Source organism: Fundulus heteroclitus, unplaced genomic scaffold (genome assembly GCF_011125445.2).
Source record: "Fundulus heteroclitus isolate FHET01 unplaced genomic scaffold, MU-UCD_Fhet_4.1 scaffold_121, whole genome shotgun sequence".
NCBI classification, from domain to species: domain Eukaryota; kingdom Metazoa; phylum Chordata; class Actinopteri; order Cyprinodontiformes; family Fundulidae; genus Fundulus; species Fundulus heteroclitus.
The window spans coordinates 565602-587355 of NW_023396533.1; the positions used below are offsets into that span (position 1 = coordinate 565602).

The 21754-nt window shown below is 38.0% G+C and overlaps 1 protein-coding gene across 2 annotated transcripts in view; it reads left to right on the forward strand.

Moving 5' to 3' along the window:
• Positions 1–21754, forward strand: part of LOC105920858 (cell migration inducing hyaluronidase 1) — a 470202-nt gene that overhangs the window by 426878 nt on the left and 21570 nt on the right. For both annotated transcript variants that reach the window (XM_036128814.1, XM_036128815.1), the window contains 2 exons: positions 16041–16256; positions 16448–16659. In XM_036128814.1, coding sequence (XP_035984707.1) covers positions 16041–16256; positions 16448–16659 — 428 coding nt within the window. The remainder of the gene's footprint in view (positions 1–16040; positions 16257–16447; positions 16660–21754) is intronic.

Sequence of the window (21754 nt, forward strand, 5' to 3'; positions counted from 1 at the left end):
AATCCTCTAAAGCTACATGAGGTGCACCCTGAACTAAGGGGGGAGTTTTGTGGTGGATAGATGCTAAACTTTCTTCAGTGATATTTTTCATTTAGTTTCCAAACACACCTAGAACCAGCACCATTGGTTAAAAAATGTAGTTGAACATGCGGAGAGGTTTAGCCTGTATAAGTTTTGACCCTGTCTAGAGCGGCAAACCCCCACAATGAATTCACAGCTTTTCACCAAATTGCTTGTCTTAATTTTTTTTTCTTCCAAAATTCATCTCCACAATCAGTGTATGTAAACTTCTGACTGGAAAATACCAGGATATGTTGTCCCTGTATAGGTGAAACCAAACCGTAACAACTATTTAAAAATATGTAAACAGTTTTAATTGACTAATTAACTCTTCTTCTCCTATTTTGCAAAATCAACACTTACACCCTTTTGGGTCCTTTTTATTTTTACGTTATTTGTTGTTATTTCAACTTTACGTTCTCTCTGTTTTGTTTTTTCTCTTCATAGTAGGTACATCTACCCTGGTATTCTGTTTAGCTGTGACGCCATTACCGTCTTTAACGTAGAAACCATTTGTGGATCAGTGTTTCTGTGATGCTTTTGTATCTCTGCTTATGCCATATTGATAGTGTTAGTAAAATTGTATTGTATGTAGTAGTGCTTTCTTATTTTATTTTTTATTTTTTTTACTTTCCAGATATTGTATTATCTGTACACTCTGAAAAATAAGTCCATAATTAGCATTAAGAACCCAAAATACAATACGAGTGTGGATAGTAACTATATTTGATGCCCTAAGATGTGTGTGTGTGTCACTTTATGGCAAATATGCCATAAAAACCCACCAGTTATTACTCCTTTGGGGGTTCTCTTGTAGAAAAATAGTTTATTGCTAGTTTTTGAATCTGTCTTTGGTAAAGAGGATGGATAGTATGAAGTTTATCAGGTGTCTAATTTCAATGGTTAAAAACATGCTGCTTTGTTTACGAGCAACATTTACGATTGTCACTCAAGTTATTTATTTTATAGTGTTAACTGTTTGCATTTGGAGGACCTAGTTGCATGAGACTATGTGCTAAAATTCTAAAGGATTGTTCATTTGAAACTGAGATCAGAATTGAGTCAAATAATGAATCTGGTATAGTGAGATTTTACAACAGTGACAAAAAACTATTTTACACATCTTTTTTATATAGCTTTTACTTTACTTGAAATTTTATATAAAATATAATCAATACATTATCAAATCTACAATTAAATTACTCAAAGAGCTTTTTAAACTACACTTTAATCATTTATATATACTCTCATCATTTAGTGTAGAGTATTTAATTTTTTTGTTTATCTGTGTGAGCTTTAATTGATGTTTGATTAAGTTAGGCGTGTTAGAAAACCATAGAGCAAAAGTTCTGACATCAAGTCAGAACCTGACGGTGCACTGGAAAGTTTTCACACCCCATCCACACGTTGGTTACTGGTCAGACCTTTTTATCTATCGCTATCACTCAAACACAACGTCTTGTTGTTCCTTATTTGGCACAAAGGCAGTTTTTGCTTGTAAAAAGACAAGAAAAGGTACACATTTTAAATCCCATGAAAAATTAGCTGAGAGCGGAATAAAGGTAGAATTTAAACAATTACACAGTATACAGAAAAAGATGCGTTCACAAGAAATCTAATGACAGTGGATAACATATTAGGTAATGAGGAAAAAGGGGAAATATGCTTGTAAGGTTACCAATATTACCCAGACATTCAAGACGGTCTTAACTATGAAATTAAAAGCTCACCTTTATGTGAGAGGATTATTTTGTGTTTCTGCTTTTCTGTTTTGGCTATATTTTTTTTTTTCAAAAACTGAAACAAATGTATAAGATCTGACAAATGAGCTGAATGTATCCAGAAGCTTTTTAAATTATTGTATTTATTAAGGGGTATAAAGCTATCCAAACCAGCCTATTATGAAAAAGTAATTGAATGAATAGATGTTATTATTCACATTTTTTGTAAGCTGAGGCTAATTTTAATACTCACGCCAAGGTCTATTTAATGTCAGACCTGTAGCCCAAAGAATTCAGTTAAATAGATTCAGGCTACAATTTCTCAGAAGGCTACATATTATGCCTGGATCTAAATAAATTCAAAAGCAGAATTTGACATTCATCATCGGCATCTATCTGTCTGATGAGGGTATCGTGCCATTTTATCCTTTCTCTTCAGACACCCAGTGACCAGGACAATATTATTTCCAAAAGTACACAAACAGCTCATCCAGGAGGCCGCAAAAGAACACAGAACATCTTAGGCACTGCACCTGACTTGTTTCAGTTAAGTTCAGTAAAAGTAGATTTATTGTTATTTTTTGGAAGGTGTGCATCCTGGTAGGTTTCACGTAAAACTAACAATTCAGAAAAAGAACTATATACTCAATCAAATCTGGTGGTGGACTGAGGCCAACTTGCCATGGGAGATCCTACCAGGAGTAAGAATCTCTGGAAAACATAGTTCTCAGAATCATAGCAGATTCAAGAGAGGGGTGACACATGGTGGATATTTGACATACTCACTAATTATTAAATTCATAATGAAAACTATATTTTGTTTCTTTTATTCTGCAAGTTTGCCCTTACTCTGCAGAGCCTTAAATTAATTATGTTGTACCTCTGTGTCGGAATCTTTACATTTACATTTGACTTTGCAGTTGTGGTACTTGAATTTCTCTGTGAGGCAGAATAAAGCCTATTTCAACTCTATTCCCTCCTATTTTTCTTGTATTTCATGTTTCAATCCTCGTAAAAAGTATTTGTAGTTTTTTTTTATGTTATTAATTACGATATGAAGACGGTTTTGAAATATTCTACTATCCAATACTCTGCTTTTTCATGATTGGTAAAACTGCCAAAAGTAACATTTAAAATACCAGATTATGATTATCCATCATTTACTAAAGCAGAGATAGAAATCATTACTTTGCACAATTAATGGAGTTGAGGCTTTAATTAGCAACACAGTTCAATAACAGTCAATTTTAACCAGCTTTAGGATAAAAAGATGTTCGATATAGTGCAGCAGTTACTACAAAGTTTCTCTCAGAAACATTGCTTACAGTAATCAATTACATAGAAAAAAATGTTAAAATGTGGCATTCGTTATTGTAGACCAGAATGTTTTTGGTCATTGGCATTAACAACTTGTTGGTATTTCTGGCTCTGTTCAAGTCTGGTTTTGCTGGTCTGTCTCACCCTCTGCTATTCATCCCTCACAATAAACCTTTAAAAGAAACGTAACTCTGTTTCTCGCTAAATATCGGGTTCACCGGCATCAGTCATTACAATTTAAAAATTCCCCTCCATGTATGTGAGGACAAAATACTCTAAACTGAATTCTGAACTTGATAGAAACCAGTTTAATGAATTAAAAAGACACAGTTATATTATCAAGCTTATTTGAACCTATTAATAATGAGTCCACAGCATTCTGTATAACTTTTAAACGTTGTAGAGAGGCTTTGTCTAGTCTCGTTTACAGGCATTACAATTGTCTAATTGAGAAATATATGTGCATGTGCATGTTTTTCAAGTAAAGCTGCCAGCATATTTCCAACGTTCCCTAACAGTAAGATGCAAAAGTGTAAGATGAATTTCACATGTGGGTCTAGGGAGAGGTCAGTAATCAAGTTTGTTGCCCAGTTTACAACTATAGATTTACTTGATTAACAACTGGAAACAAATCAGTGACCTATGTCAAAGTGAATATTTGGTGCATCTTCTTTTGTTTGCTTATGGATACACTTCTTTCATTTATTTTTATTGGTTTGAACAAATAAAGGAAAACAAAATATGTGATGGTGCTATAATGTTCATTTCTGTTTTGTTAGGAGATATCAGCCAGGCAGTTGCTTTGGTTTTAGTGAGGAAGTCGATCAGTTCAGTTTTATCAGGAAAGTGGTGAGGTTTAAACAGCATGTATGATTAAAGAAAATAAAATGGTAATGGCCCAAGTATTGACCCTTGGAAAACCCCTTAGGTTAATAAAGCTTTCATGGAGAAGGACTCACTGGGTTTGTTTTTAAAAGTGAAACATCTATGCGATAGGTAGGAAGAAAACCAGTTTGTTGCAGCTCCAGAAATACCAACAAGTTGTTAATGCCAATGACCAAAAACATTCTGGTCTACAATAACGAATGCCACATTTTAACATTTTTTTCTATGTAATTGATTACTGTAAGCAATGTTTCTGAGAGAAACTTTGTAGTAACTGCTGCACTATATCGAACATCTTTTTATCCTAAAGCTGGTTAAAATTGACTGTTATTGAACTGTGTTGCTAATTAAAGCCTCAACTCCATTAATTGTGCAAAGTAATGATTTCTATCTCTGCTTTAGTAAATGATGGATAATCATAATCTGGTATTTTAAATGTTACTTTTGGCAGTTTTACCAATCATGAAAAAGCAGAGTATTGGATAGTAGAATATTTCAAAACCGTCTTCATATCGTAATTAATAACATAAAAAAAAACTACAAATACTTTTTACGAGGATTGAAACATGAAATACAAGAAAAATAGGAGGGAATAGAGTTGAAATAGGCTTTATTCTGCCTCACAGAGAAATTCAAGTACCACAACTGCAAAGTCAAATGTAAATGTAAAGATTCCGACACAGAGGTACAACATAATTAATTTAAGGCTCTGCAGAGTAAGGGCAAACTTGCAGAATAAAAGAAACAAAATATAGTTTTCATTATGAATTTAATAATTAGTGAGTATGTCAAATATCCACCATGTGTCACCCCTCTCTTGAATCTGCTATGATTCTGAGAACTATGTTTTCCAGAGATTCTTACTCCTGGTAGGATCTCCCATGGCAAGTTGGCCTCAGTCCACCACCAGATTTGATTGAGTATATAGTTCTTTTTCTGAATTGTTAGTTTTACGTGAAACCTACCAGGATGCACACCTTCCAAAAAATAACAATAAATCTACTTTTACTGAACTTAACTGAAACAAGTCAGGTGCAGTGCCTAAGATGTTCTGTGTTCTTTTGCGGCCTCCTGGATGAGCTGTTTGTGTACTTTTGGAAATAATATTGTCCTGGTCACTGGGTGTCTGAAGAGAAAGGATAAAATGGCACGATACCCTCATCAGACAGATAGATGCCGATGATGAATGTCAAATTCTGCTTTTGAATTTATTTAGATCCAGGCATAATATGTAGCCTTCTGAGAAATTGTAGCCTGAATCTATTTAACTGAATTCTTTGGGCTACAGGTCTGACATTAAATAGACCTTGGCGTGAGTATTAAAATTAGCCTCAGCTTACAAAAAATGTGAATAATAACATCTATTCATTCAATTACTTTTTCATAATAGGCTGGTTTGGATAGCTTTATACCCCTTAATAAATACAATAATTTAAAAAGCTTCTGGATACATTCAGCTCATTTGTCAGATCTTATACATTTGTTTCAGTTTTTGAAAAAAAAAAATATAGCCAAAACAGAAAAGCAGAAACACAAAATAATCCTCTCACATAAAGGTGAGCTTTTAATTTCATAGTTAAGACCGTCTTGAATGTCTGGGTAATATTGGTAACCTTACAAGCATATTTCCCCTTTTTCCTCATTACCTAATATGTTATCCACTGTCATTAGATTTCTTGTGAACGCATCTTTTTCTGTATACTGTGTAATTGTTTAAATTCTACCTTTATTCCGCTCTCAGCTAATTTTTCATGGGATTTAAAATGTGTACCTTTTCTTGTCTTTTTACAAGCAAAAACTGCCTTTGTGCCAAATAAGGAACAACAAGACGTTGTGTTTGAGTGATAGCGATAGATAAAAAGGTCTGACCAGTAACCAACGTGTGGATGGGGTGTGAAAACTTTCCAGTGCACCGTCAGGTTCTGACTTGATGTCAGAACTTTTGCTCTATGGTTTTCTAACACGCCTAACTTAATCAAACATCAATTAAAGCTCACACAGATAAACAAAAAAATTAAATACTCTACACTAAATGATGAGAGTATATATAAATGATTAAAGTGTAGTTTAAAAAGCTCTTTGAGTAATTTAATTGTAGATTTGATAATGTATTGATTATATTTTATATAAAATTTCAAGTAAAGTAAAAGCTATATAAAAAAGATGTGTAAAATAGTTTTTTGTCACTGTTGTAAAATCTCACTATACCAGATTCATTATTTGACTCAATTCTGATCTCAGTTTCAAATGAACAATCCTTTAGAATTTTAGCACATAGTCTCATGCAACTAGGTCCTCCAAATGCAAACAGTTAACACTATAAAATAAATAACTTGAGTGACAATCGTAAATGTTGCTCGTAAACAAAGCAGCATGTTTTTAACCATTGAAATTAGACACCTGATAAACTTCATACTATCCATCCTCTTTACCAAAGACAGATTCAAAAACTAGCAATAAACTATTTTTCTACAAGAGAACCCCCAAAGGAGTAATAACTGGTGGGTTTTTATGGCATATTTGCCATAAAGTGACACACACACACATCTTAGGGCATCAAATATAGTTACTATCCACACTCGTATTGTATTTTGGGTTCTTAATGCTAATTATGGACTTATTTTTCAGAGTGTACAGATAATACAATATCTGGAAAGTAAAAAAAATAAAAAATAAAATAAGAAAGCACTACTACATACAATACAATTTTACTAACACTATCAATATGGCATAAGCAGAGATACAAAAGCATCACAGAAACACTGATCCACAAATGGTTTCTACGTTAAAGACGGTAATGGCGTCACAGCTAAACAGAATACCAGGGTAGATGTACCTACTATGAAGAGAAAAAACAAAACAGAGAGAACGTAAAGTTGAAATAACAACAAATAACGTAAAAATAAAAAGGACCCAAAAGGGTGTAAGTGTTGATTTTGCAAAATAGGAGAAGAAGAGTTAATTAGTCAATTAAAACTGTTTACATATTTTTAAATAGTTGTTACGGTTTGGTTTCACCTATACAGGGACAACATATCCTGGTATTTTCCAGTCAGAAGTTTACATACACTGATTGTGGAGATGAATTTTGGAAGAAAAAAAAATTAAGACAAGCAATTTGGTGAAAAGCTGTGAATTCATTGTGGGGGTTTGCCGCTCTAGACAGGGTCAAAACTTATACAGGCTAAACCTCTCCGCATGTTCAACTACATTTTTTAACCAATGGTGCTGGTTCTAGGTGTGTTTGGAAACTAAATGAAAAATATCACTGAAGAAAGTTTAGCATCTATCCACCACAAAACTCCCCCCTTAGTTCAGGGTGCACCTCATGTAGCTTTAGAGGATTTGTAGCACTGGTTTGGCTGTTAGAGAGTCTGTTGTTCTGCGGTTGCCACTGATTTCCAAACAAAATCCAACAATTATGTGCTTGTCAGCAATTTTGTCAAATAAAAGAGAAAGTTTAGACGATTACTGGCATTATTCAACAAGAAAAAAGCCACTTCCAAACCGACTGATTTAACCTAAGTCTAGATCGGTCTGTTAGTACAAACAGACCGTGGTTTGTGTGAAGAAAAAAAAAAAAAATCGGCAGTGCAAATGTTGGCTCTACTGATTACACGCCAACAGGTATTGCTGACAGCAACCTCTGCATTTTTACTGTGCTGCAGGCCGGCCTGTACCCTGCATGGATTTCTGTTGCTGCTTGCAGCCGCCTGATGATCAGCAGCCTTTATATCCACCAAATAATGGATCAATGTTTATAACCGTAAAACCAAAAGCTACTGACTGGATATTTCTGCCATCACAATTAAAAATCATGTTCTTCTTACTTTGGTTACCTAACTTTTACCTGTCTGGTACAACGCTATACTGTTCTGCTGTTTTTAATGATGAAAATCAATATTTTGGTAAAAATCCCCGCCGGCACAGTTAACCGCAAACACCCCTCAACCCACCAAAACACCTACTGCAAAGATTAGCCCAAGTTCTGGGGAAACCCTGAGTTCTATAAAATGAACTATGGGGGAGAGGCAAAATCAAAGCATCTAGTTTTTTAGTTTAAAGATGGAGACGATAAAGTGGAGCAGAATGAGCAGGTTCCAGTGAAAAACCTGCAGAGTCTTATCAGAGCAATATATTGAGAGCAAAGTTTGGTTTTGGTTCTGTTCTGTGGAGAAAGTCTTTGCAGTTTTTGTTAATTTGTGTAACAAAATATGTTTAAAATATTACATTATTCTGCAAATGAACTTGTTTTTATTTTTCAATTGTTATCTGACTAGGCCTTATGTATTAATAATTGCAATTTGTTTTCTTTTTCCTTTGCTGTACTAACTTAACTTTAAATTGAGCTTTGTTCCATTTTAATCAGTATTGTCTAAAGTCAGCTGTCACCTGAATCTCCCCACTTTGGGACGGTACAGCTATTTCTATTGTGTTAAAACTGTGTCAGAATGATATGAAAAAGGTAGTATTTATCATACCTTAATTTAAACTAGATGTGTACCTTATTTGATAAATGTGTCATTATCATTATATTATCATTTGTCGACTAAAAAAACCTAGTTTAACATTGTCCCTGCAGTACACTAGTAGGATCTGTTTTATATAAATAGAATAAAATCTATTCTGTTCTAAAAAAGAAAAACTCCAGAATGTAATGTACAGGTGTAACTTGATACTTTTTTGTGACTATTTTCACTACAGATGCATTTGCACTGCATTTGCAAGTCCACCAGAAAGGGCTGAACTTTTAACATTTTGATCCTAGAACTTTTTTAGTTGAAGATTTAGCCTTGTTATTCAGAGTGAAATATTCACCGATTTAGCTTTTTTTTTCATTTCTATTACTCATAGAATTAGCTTAAGTAATTATGTTAAGAATCAGCAGAATTTGTACATTTTTAACGATTACACGATTAATTGTCTGAACAATCATTAGAATAGTTTATAAGAGCCATAGTTAGGACATGTACATTTGACAGGACAAATATTAGTACAATCTGTAGAGAGATGGCTGCCTTCAGAGTTGGTTAAAAAACAAAAAACAACAACTATATTTTAACTAAGAGAGTTGTAGGATAAGAAAGGCGTGACTTCCACCAGCGTAATGACTTTTACTGACCGTTTTGATTTTTACTGAGCTGCGGTGGTCAGTGGTTTATTGAGATAAGGGGGAGGTTTCCTGTTCGGCTCCCTAGCTGACCAGGAAGTATGATGTCTACGCTGACCAGTCAGTCTGTTGATTAAGATAACAGAGAGGCTCGGTGTTTTTGTTTATTAACTAACAATGAAAGGATGTCATGCTCCTTGAAAGGACGGTTTTGCTGTTGTGTGAAAATGATAAGATAACGCTCTGCACGAATTTGCTGACTGCAAGTCGGCAAAGATCAATATTGTCCCCCTTCCTGCAGTGCCACACATGTGTTTTGACACAACTCCTCCCCTCCTCAACAGATCTCGTGAAATTTAGGTCGTGATCCAAAAACCTGTGGTCAGTACGACACTGTCCACCGTAGTATGAGGACGCTCCAAACCTTTAGTTTGGAGGGAGGACTGACTTCAGCTTTATATCAGGATTAAAGATTAAGGATTCTCTATTTCATCGCAATCACAACGGTGCGGGACGGAGGTTTTTTCCACGTAGAGTGTGGCTGGTCTGCTGCTGAGCGTTAGATTGAGTGCGTATAAGATACATTAATTGCATGTGTACAACTGAAATAAATAGATATAATTAAATAATCACGATAGTAAAGTGAATTGTATTATAATTAATGTCATCATTTAATATGGATGGTATGCTGCTGCTAAGCATCAGATTGAGTGTGTATAAAAATTAAATAACTGAATGTGGATAAAAATGAAATCATTGGATGTGTATAAGATAAATTAAATAACTGGATGTGGATAAACTGAATTAAATAATTGGATGTGTATTAAAGGAATCATTAGACAAACTTAAATAATCACGATAATAAAGTTAATAACTATATTAATAATAATAATAATATCATATTAATGATAATAATATAATATGGGTAAGGCAGGAAACAAGGAGGGGCCGGAAATCAAGAGGGGCCAGAAATCGAGGGAGGCCGGAAGTGAAGGGAGGCCGGAAATAGGGAGGGGGGACCGGAAATCAAAGGGGAGACCGGAAATCAAAGGAGACCGGAAATGATTAGGGTCATTAATCACCCGTCGATTAAAAAGTGGCAGTACATATACTATATAGTCTCTAGCAGCATTTCTCTATAATTCTTTCCCATGTGTGTCTCACCTTACAATGTCCAACAGTTGGAAAGATCTCTGCAATAGAGATTTATCATCATATGTTTCATGGCTACTGTGACACGGTTCATCTCAATTTATCTAGCACACAAGGAATTGTATTAAAACCTTTCAGAAACTTCTTACTGAACCAGCTCTAAAATACTTCACATTTTTCTAAAAAGTCCAACAGAAAAACCCTTAAGTTTGTAAAAGAAAGCTCTACTATATATATTTGCAGAATAATGTTGTGATATTAATCAGAAGCAGCCCTATGTACTTCTTATCTTATTTTGAAAAGCTCAGCTAAGAGAAAGGAAGTGTGTGCATGCCCCTCGCCCACACGGAGTTGTGATTGGTTGCTATTCAGGAAGTGGGTGTAGCCCAGGTCGGAGACAGGAAGTAGTTCTGTGAATCAGTTTCAGCTTGACGTGCATCAAACCAAAAGACTCCTAGTTGAATGCGCCCTCCACCTAGAGCGAAGAGCAATTCTAACCCCATTAGTTCTTGATTTTTTTTTTTTTTTAAATCACTTCTGCTGGCTTTAACAGACAGCTTCTGTAAACACCCCTGGTTGTATTTTATGTCCCCCTGTTTGAATCTTGTTTGAAACAAACCGTTAAACTGTAGTATGCCGTGAGCAGTAACTCAATGTTGCTTATTAAACACATCGCCTCCTGACACAGGATGTAGGAAAGTTGTATAAAGTTTTTAACCAATGTGTAAAAAAAATTGCCAAAACCAAATTTATGTAGAGTAGCGAATAAAAAATTCCAATTTACTCTATCAAATGCTTTTTCTGCATCTTAAAACATTATATTAATTTTAATATTTGTATTGTAGGAATAATCTATTAAATTAAGTAATCTGCGTGTGTTTGTGGATGACTGTCTTCCTCTGATAAAACCAGTTTGATCAGGGTGGATTATGAAATCAGTGGCTTTATCTAATCGTTTTGCAAAAGCTTTACAGATTATTTTAATATCCACGTTGATTAAGGATATGGGACGATAGCTGGTGGGAAACATAGGATCTTGGCCTGGCTTAAGCAGAAGACTCATGGTGGCAGAGTTCATATTAGCTGGAAATCTGCCATTTTCCTGAATTTCCTGCAACATTCTGTGGAACGTTGGTGCCAGAATATTCCAGAACTCTTTATAAAACTCAGTAGGGAAACCATCTGGCCCTGGAGCCTTTTTATTGGGCATGCTTGTCAAAGCTTCCTGAACTTCAGCTGTTGTCAGCATGAGTCCAGTGTAATTTTTTGGCTATCTGATATCCAGAAACTGCTTGATGTCATTATCTGATGGATTTATCTGTGATGTGTATAAAGATTTGTAGAAATCTCGAAAGGTGTTGTTTATACATTCCGGATCATGTAATGTATTACCAGTCGAGTCTGTAACTGCAAATATAGTTGTTTTCTCTTTATTTATTTTTAGCTGATTAGCTAAGAATCGTCCTGACTTATTGCCATGTTAAAAATTTTCTATTCGAAGTTTTTGTATTAGAAATTTATTTTGCTTTTCAATATAATGGTTTAATTCAAATTTTATTTTATGGATTTTACCCAACTTTCCCTCTTTTTAAGAAGTTATTAGTAACTTAAGTTTTTCTTCTAATTCCTGAATCTTTTTGTTTTCTATTTTCTTTTTATAAGATGAGAATGAAATTATTTTACCTCTCATCACTGCTTTACCTGCTTCCCATAGTATAGATGCTGATGTGCCTAGCAGATCATTGTATTCTAAGTATGAAGCCCACTCTTCTTTAAAAAATTTGACCAATTCTTCATCTTTAAGCAGCGATGTATTAAATCTCCAGCTCTTGTTTTGTTGGGTTATTTTTTTATTTGTTAGGGTTAAAGTAACAGGAGCATGATCACTAACAGCAATAGGATGAATTACAGCCTCTGAAACGTCCGACAGCAGCGAGCTGCTGATTAAGAAATAGTCCAAACGAGAATAAGAGTGGTGGACATTTGAAAAAAAAGTATATTCCTTACTATTTGGATGAAGAGATCGCCATGCATCGCAAAGAACAAAATCACTCATGTATTGTTTGACTACATTTAATGACTGCCAACTGCGCTGAGCCCCTGTTGTATTCAACCTGTCTATTTCCTCATTTAGACCAAAGTTGAGGTCACCCCCAATAACTAGAGAACACTCCCCGTGTTTTGAAAGTGCATGGAAGAGTTTGTGGAAGAATGAGGGTTCATCAACATTTGGACCATATATACTGACAATACATAACTTCTGTTTATGAATAGATATTTTAATTATTATGAATCTACCTTCAGGATCAATAATTTTGTCTAATATTTTAAAACTAACGTTTTTTTGGATTAAAATTGCTACTCCTCTCTGTCTAGAGGTATAGCAGGCAGCAAACACATTAGGGAACTCAGGTGAGTTAAGATCACTTACAGTTGTAGCTGATTTATGGGTTTCTTGCAATAAGACAACATCTGCCTTTAATCTTGTAAGCTGATTAAAGATTTTTAGCTTTTTCTCTCTGGTGCCAGCTCCATGCACATTCCATGTCACAAACTTTACATTCATCATAGGTGAAAGTGAGAAGTTGGAAAGTGCATGTCCTTGGAAAAATAGTTATACATAGACCCAGGTAGCATCATCTGACGTGCTTGTGATTGTCTGGTCAACAGGAAAGAAGCAGAAGAATAATATAAAGAAAGACAGAGAATTAAGAGAGTGCAAAGAGTGAGAAAAGTTGAAATAGGAAGAATCACAGCCCATGCCCATGTACCCAACTGTGACTAACAACCATTCCGTGTCATTATTTCGGCACTGTTGCCTGGTCTCATTTCTCTTATCATACACCTGCTTAGCTCCGCCTATTTTCTCACAACCACAGATCTGTTCCACCTGCTCCCATTAGTATAAAACCAGCGTTAAGACCAAACAACAGTGCCAGTTTATTTTGTTCTTGTGATCGTCTTATTCCAGCATTCTTGTTTCTGATTACCTGTTCATTACCTGTTCTGCCCTTCGACCACTGAGTTAGCCTAGCCCTACCTGATCCGTTTACCTGACCTGTCTTTAGACGCCTGTCCGACCTGAGTATCTGCCTGTTCCTTGTTTGACCGTGTACCGAACCCTGGACTGTGACCTGACTGCGACCTGGATTATCCATTGGTACTTCAACGGCCCTCTGATCTCCTGGTTTCGACCCTCGACTACGCCTCCGACCTTGATTTTGGATTTACCCTTCGGATTATCCTGCTGTCTGTTTTGATTTACACGGTTCTGACCTTCTGCCTGTCCACCGATCATCGTTTGCTCTGCTTCTCTGACTCCCGGGGCTTCACAACGTGCCACGTCTGTTGGACGTCTCCGGACCCACACTGGACATAAGAACCAGGTTAGTGACCCACACGTTCGTGTCTAGTCACATTCAGACTGACGTGGTCACTAACCTGTTGTCTCTACCCGCAGAGGTTCCAGCTGCTAACACAGACGTCGGTCGCTCCGTTTCAATCCTAATGAAACTGTTTGTCGCTTCGAATACTGGGTCCTTCTGTTCCGTTCTTGACATACCTTGCCAACGTGCTCTTGAACTGTGCATTTATTTCTTTTATCACCGTGTTCCGATCTATGCGCTTCCCCTCCCCCCCCCCCCCCCCCCCACCCCAAGTGTGACATGCTTTAAATCCACCTGTTGTGCATCTAATAAACCCAAGGAGTGATCTTCTGATCCCTGAACAACTGACCATTAACATAAAGTTTGTTAACTGCTACGGTAGCTCTGACTCCTTCAGTAATGTATTTTTTCCTGATTGGAAATAACACTCGCATTCGATCTAGGATTTCCTTAGGAAGAATAATATAATAATAATTCTTATAATATAAGAATAATATTCTATTCAGTTTAGGAAACTGAATAGAATAGAATTAAATTTTTATGTTATTGCACTGTCACAAGTACAAGCAACGAAATGTGGTATATCTGCTTTTAACCCATCCCCTAGGGGAGCAGTGGGCTGCCACTGTGCGGCGCCCGGGAAGCGTTCCGGGGTTAAGGGTCTTGCTCAGGGACCCAGAGTGCAGGCACTGGGGATCGAACCGGGTACTTGCATCCTTCTCTGAGTGCAAGTGCGCTGCTCTAACCACTAGGCCAGCACTCCCCCTGTGTTAACTGGTCATTAACACTGAAATCCGTTCCTCTCAGCTCTCTGCCCTGACTTTTAACATACACTTTTTGTTTATTATGCTCAAATTTAGCTACAATCGGACGAGGACGGATTTTATCGGGTTTCTTACCCCCGAGCCGGTGAACGCAATGGAAGGTGATGTTTTTTACCTGATCCGCTGGAATTTTCTTCTGGTGGAGCTTCTGGTGGAGAAACTCACAGATTGCCAACTCGGGATTCTCCTCCTGCTGCTCCGGGATGCCAGCAAAGACGAGGTTATCTCTCATACTTCGCGACTGTATGTCCAGAATGGATTCTTTCATCTTCTTATTTTCGCCGGACAGCCGCATCATCCCCTCGGTGAGCTCCGTAACTTTCCCCCTCAGCGCCTCGTTCTCCACGGCGATAGAAGCTAGCTGGGCTTGGCTAAATTCCACTGACTCCCTGAGAGCCTGAAACTCTTTATGGAGTACCTCTACCAAAGCAAGGCGAGCGTCCAGACTGGTAAGCTTCTTGTCGATGGATTCCAGGACGTCGCTGTAGCTCCTGTCGGGAGACAAAGTAGAAGTTGATGCACCGGTAGAGCTAGACCGGGTTCGTTTGAGGGAAGGTGTGTTTGTGGCTGCGGGATTTTTTTATAGATCTCCCCATCACGATGTTGTCAAAACACTCGTCCACGTAGCTCTCCAGGCTCGTCAAGGTCTGTTCGTCCAGTTTGTTCCCTCGTGAAAAATGTGACAATTGTTAATATTTAAACTTTACTTTGTTTAATTTTCAGTTATTGATTAGTACTTACCTGAGTGGATTTAATTTTGAACTACATGTAAGCCGCCATTTTACTTATGCACAGCTCATAGCTCTCGCGAGATCTCAGCCGCTCATCCCCTACAGTTCAGTGTTCTGACCCAGAATGGTTAATCATGTTACCTTCAATTGAACTAAACCATTGTTTAATTCCAGAGACTGTGGAATTAAACAATGGAATTGCTAAAATGCAAATAATATAAAGTATGATAGAATGTTTTCATAGAATGTTTAAAACACAAGTAATATTTTTATTACATGTGAATGCATATCGAGTGATCCTCTTAAAATAATCTTTTTTTTTTCTGCTAAGGGTAAAGCTCTTTTCCTTGCTGAGAATTTCTCTGTGCAAGTCTCAGACTTTGAACACGGAGTACTCTGGCTCCAGCCAGTGATATTATATTTCAGCATGTTATGAACTCCCTGTCTTCTGCAAATGAAAATAACCATTTAAAAAAAGTAACATATATTTCTGTCTAATATAGACACGGAATAAACTCTGAATTTTGTGTATTTCTGAGAGCTAAGCTGAGTTTGGAGAATGATCACGCTCTTACAAACAATACTTAGACAATCGTATCGTATTTTCTCTTACTTAGGAAGTTATGGGCTGTTTATATTTGGAAATACTTAGTCGGATGCATTGATATTTAGAGGTACAAAAGCACAAACTTTTAATACATTTGAGTTTGAAAAAGAATAGAACCCACCCCACTACCCCCATAAAAAGATATTAATGAAGTACTAACCACTGATTTTTAGTGTTCCATTTGATCTTGAATTATGCATTTTTTCACAGATCAGTCACAATAAGCAGATTTTTCACTTTACTTCAGATTACATCCCGGTTGTTCTTTGGAGAACCAGGTCCCTGGTTCAACAAGATGCAGATGGATGGAGATAAGACAACCATCTTCCATGACATTGATGGCTCAGTCAGTGAGTATCCTGGAGCATTTTTGGTAAAAGATGACAACTGGCTGCTTCGTCACCCCAACTGCATTGACGTGCCTGATTGGAAGGCTGCAATCTGCAGTGGTCGATATGCACAGGTAGGTCAGTCTTCAGTCACACATCATAAATAACTTTAAATTCTCATTGACACTTCCAATTTGGCTCTACTAGAGAGGTTATCTGTGACAATGATTGTCAGCATGGCTAAAAAAATCTTGAAAATGTTATGAAATGTATGCTTTTTTAAAGAGTACCTGCGTCATCTATTCTCTTATCACATCTTCTCCAGATCTACATCCAGACACGAACACCTACCAACTTGAACATGTGTATTGTAAGGAATGAGTATCCTGACTGGCCCCTGATACTGGAAGGTGCCTTAGGAAAGAAGAAACACTACCAGCAATTCCAGCCTGTGATCACACTAGCCAAAGGTTACACAGTCCACTGGGATCAAGCAGCACCTAGAGAGGTCACCATTTGGCTCATCAACTTCAATAAGTTAGTAGATTGTAAGCTTCTCTTATAACAGCAAATATTTTAGTACAGTAATTTTCTCCAGTACAGCCATTTTTGGATTTTTCTTTTGTAATTTTCCTTAGTTGATGATATACAGTACATTCTAATTATTTATCACCTGCGTCAGCCCCAAAGTAAGGAGCCTCAAACCAAAATGTAGGAAGTAGAAAACACTCTGACTGGGCACTGGGGAGGACTATGTTTCAATGGATTTCTTTCAAGTATGAAGGATGTTTTCAGGTCTTATTACATAGATCCCAGTGGGCAACCCATACCCACATGTTTTTATTATGATTTGTTTACAGCAGATACACATGCTCTCGCGTCCTCTGCTTTACACACCCAAACACAAAGTTATGCACACAAAAACCCTACAAATTTAGTTTAGACATCAGGCCCCCCCACACACATGCACATGGTACAAACTTGGTTTAGACCTGGTTAGTGATATTAATTCAATTAAAATGCGGACACAGAATGTGCAAGGAATAAGAACTAACATTGAAAAAAAAGAAAATCAAAAATCAATTAAAAGACTTCAAAGGAGAAATTAAATAAATTTGTAAGAAGAATCAACCAAGACTGGTGTGTTGCTAATGTGTACAAGTCCAAATGGGCTGGATTCCCAGTTTTATTACAGTCTCCTCTTCCCTTTCATCTCAAAGTTTGACAAACTGAGATAAAGATTTTACAAGATTATTCTCATAAGAGACTAACATTTTTTCCTGAAAATTAGTAAGCTCAATATGTCTTCTTTTGATTTTTAAGATGGAACTAAAGTTGCAAAGCGCTGCAAGGTAACTTATTTTTCAGCATGTAAGAAAAAATGAAATGCAATAAAATTTGAAATTGAACAGAAAATAAAACTTTAGAAGCAACCTTTACTACATTCCAAGAAGAAAACCTGTTAAATGAAATAAGAAGACTAAAATTAGAACATAATAAAATACTAAAGGCAACAAAAGAATTCTAACTGTGGTTGGAGAAGTTAGATCATCATCATCATCATCTCCAGACTGAAGCTGTAAGAGTACCACAGCTGGAAGACCTTCTGTGTAATATCAGTGCCTAAGACTGCACACCCAAAGAACATCAGCAGCTACAGGCTGGAGATGCGATCTTGTATGATGAGTCAATACAACATTGCAATTAATAAAAACTCTCAGGAGGTCTTCATCAGATCCACCGCAGTTTGGCTTCCATCCTGGCATCTATACGATGCCAGGATGGAAGCCAACAACACAACAGCCACAGCAGCTACTCAGTATATCATTAGATACTGTATTTGGGTAAGTTTTAATACTTTGCGGCTTGTTATATTGTTGTTTAAAAATGCTTGCATGGCTGCCGCACATTTTTATGGCAGGTCAAAAGGATGCGTGGATTTCTATACATTTTCACGCAACGTTTATATTTATACTTCTTGAGTTGTGTTTTAAACATTGCACCACAAGTTTTTTGTACATGGGTGTGCTTTTTACATAAGGCCCCTGCTGTCAACAACTTCATGTTACAGATGATACAGTTGACCCGATGGTTTTGCAGTGTTTAACCCTGTTTTTCTCCCACATGTATCTTTTGGCTAGGCTTTTACTGCACCTAATTGTACATTCTCTCTTCCTCTTGACCTGAAAACTGTCTCAGCTTATCTACTACTAGCTGATTTTTTTTCTTAGACACACCCGCATATGGGGCTAATCTGCCATAACCCTCTCTAACATAGAAAGTATTCCTTCATCAGTGCTTCTGTGCTCTTTTTTTGTCTTTGCTCTGTCTTTTCAAACCCCCAGTCCATCATCAAACACAGTGATGAAGTTTGCGTTGGACACCACTGTGGTGGGTCTCATCTTCAATATTGATGAGACCCATTTCAAAGATGAGGTCCGCAGTCTGACACAGTGGTGCTCCAGAAATAACCTGATCCTGAACACAAGCAAGACCAAGGAGGTAATAATAGATTACATGAGGTCTATGAATACTGAACATGCTCCTCTCTGCATACAGGGGGAGGGTGTGGGGGATGTGGAGAGCATAAGGTTCCTGGGCATTCACATCTCCTCTGACCTCTCCTGGACTGTAATTCCCAACTGATGACGAAGGCCTTAACAACGGCTCTTCTTCCTCAGAAAACTGAAACAGACTGGATTTCCATGTTTAAGCTTTCTATGTCTAAGCATAACTGTATGGTATGGGAGCTCCGAAGTGTAGGAGAGAAAAGATTTAGCACGGATGATGAGGACAGCACAGGGGATTGTGGGATGCCGTCTACAGGATTTGGACTCAGTTGTCAGAACGAGTCCAAAGAAGGGCCAGTTGCATCTCCACTGATCCAACCCACCCAGGAAAATGTGCCCCTTTCCTATCAGGTAAACGCTTCAGAAGCATCAAATCTAGAACTAATAAACTCAGGAACAGCTTCTTTCCAAGAGCTGTGAGGGCTATTGCCCCCTGCTGAGAAGTTTGTGGTCCATCATCATCATATGTTACAATCACACCAGGGTCGGGGCTTCAGGGGAGGGCTGCACCCCCTTGGCCCGGCATCCTGAAGTGCCCGATCCTAAGGGGTCCTGATTTGAGGTAGGACTCGAGAGCCAGGCCTCTAGCACCGTAGGTCAGAGCATGTGCAAAGCTTACCTGTCATCACCCGTCTTTAATCAGGGGCAAAGTTTAATGAGCGTCGCAACAATTCTGTGTGAAGGGGACCTGTCCCTTTCCACTTTTGAAAGCTATCCAGTTGGACCCCCTGACATTTACAAAAATGTGGGCCCTTGCGCTGTTTCTTCTGCTTCCAGAAATAATCCATTCTGGATTAATAGGAAAATACTTGTACATCTAAAACTTGACTCCGAGTTTTCCCAGGTACCAAGAACATCTCCCCGCACCGCTGCTTTCTCCAAGCATATAAACTGAATGGCAGCTGGAAACTGGATACGGTAACATCAGTCCCACTAAGATCTCACTATATCTAGCTTTTACTTTTACATGGCCTTAAATTGAGCTCTGAACCATGTTAAATGACTGCTCAACTGACTGCGCAACCCCTGATTCCTCCTCAGACACAATATGCATCAGAAGATTCCCAACAAAGAAACAGGAAAGTTGGTTTTCCCCAATGTCCTGTTTGTGCAGTTAGCTGTAGGTTGTCACCCATCCCTTAAAATATGGAATTGTCCGTTTGGTTAATGGTGCGTCCGTTTTGAAACAGCATGGGACAATTTGTTTCGTGTTTTGATAAATGTCAGTGTCATGAAATGTTCTGATGAACCCGAACACAACCACACACTGAGTTTAGTTTCTGAAGGTTTATTGAAAGAGTTGAGTTGTGGAGGACGAGAACCAGAGTCTTTTACCAGGATGGAGCAGGTGGATGATGAAGGCGGAAGCTGGAGGATTGGAGCGAGAGCTGGAGGACTGCGGGTGCTGCGGTGAGGAACCAAGCCTCAAGAGCAGGTGGGAGAGCGCTGGGGTAGAGGCAGAGCTGACAGCACAGCAGAGAGAGTTGTTGGAGCTCTTGGGGTTAGAGGTAAAACCGGCAGCGCAGCAGAGAGGTTACTTGGAGTGCTGGAGTAGCAGCAGAACCAGCAGCACAGCAGAGAGAGTACTTGCAGTGCTGGAGTAGCAGCAGAACCAGCAGCACAGCAGAGAGAGTACTTGCAGTGCTGGAGTAGCAGCAGAACCAGCAGCACAGCAGATAGAGTACTTGCAGGCAGGCGTAGACGAAGGGAACTCTGTCAGGCAGTTGTAGGAAGCTCTGACAGGCAGATGTGGAAAACTCTGACTGGCAGGCGAGGATTGGGTGAAGACAATCCGGCGGGGAAGAGCTTACTGAGGGGAGTTTATATAGGTGAGTTGACAGGTGGAATCAGTTCCCTTTGATCACTGATGGCAGGTGGAGGTGATTAGAGTGGGGTGGAACTGGGCTGAGTGCATGGTGGAAGGATCTGGAACTGTCCAAGGTGAGACCGCAAAAACTGAACCCTGACAGTCAGATAAACATGTCTTTCACACACATAACAGTCTAATATGAACAAAATTAATTGCAGGAAATATGGCCAGCAAAATGATCGTGGCGGGAGTTAAGCAGGACCCCTTAGTCACACCTGCGCTGCTTTCACAGTTGCCTTGAGACGAGCACTACACACCTCCTTTCAGTTACACTCAAAAGCGAAACCCCTTGCAAAAATACAGATTGGCGTGAGAAGAGGTATTCCCTGGCTGAAGAGCATAGCTCGGGACAAACTTGATACTTTATCAGTCTAGGAGCTACTTGGGTTCAACTGAGACGCTATGTGGGGTTAACAGTTGTAAAGTGATCGGTTGTCACCTAAATGTAGTCGTAGCGTTTCTGGATTTTCTTTGCTTTTTGATTCAAGTGCGTATAGTTTTAACGGTGTTTGTATTGGTTTATATGATTATTTAGCCAAGATTCAGACATTTCTGTGGATGTCTGTGTACCATGGGGATTTACAGGCTCTTAGGTGAACGTTAACGTGGGGGTCAAGATTATGCGGTCACTATCCGTGGTTCTGAACTGCATTGAATTTGTGTTATTTTATTAGTGACCATGTATCCTAATGTTTTTGTTGTTCTTTTGGTTTATACTTCATATCCATTTGATGGACTTCAACTGGCAGTTGCTCTCTGTGGGGCCAAAGCTTGTAAGCTCCGCTGTTGGGGCATGTGTATGTTGTAAAAGGATGTTATAAAGAGCCTGGTCATTTGCCCCACCCCTGGCCCAGCTCTAATTTGTTCCGCTAGTGAAACACACTATTGTTACTGCCTCTTCTATTCTCAGGAATATAAAATTTGTCTTTTCTGTAAAGGAAGCCTCAAGATCTACCACTACTTTACCACCATAGTGTTTTCTCCTGAATAGCACGATGGGTGTTTTATACCTGTAAGTGTGGGAAGTAAATAATAAGGAAAAATAATTATTTCTACAGAAAAATCTGGTAAGAACTTTTTTTTGAGTAAAGAAGGATTAATTGCACATAAGCACGAAAAGCCAAAATCAAGAATAGTTTGAAAGATGTGGGGAAAGATTAATGGTGTTGTTATTTCAAACCAGCACACAGAC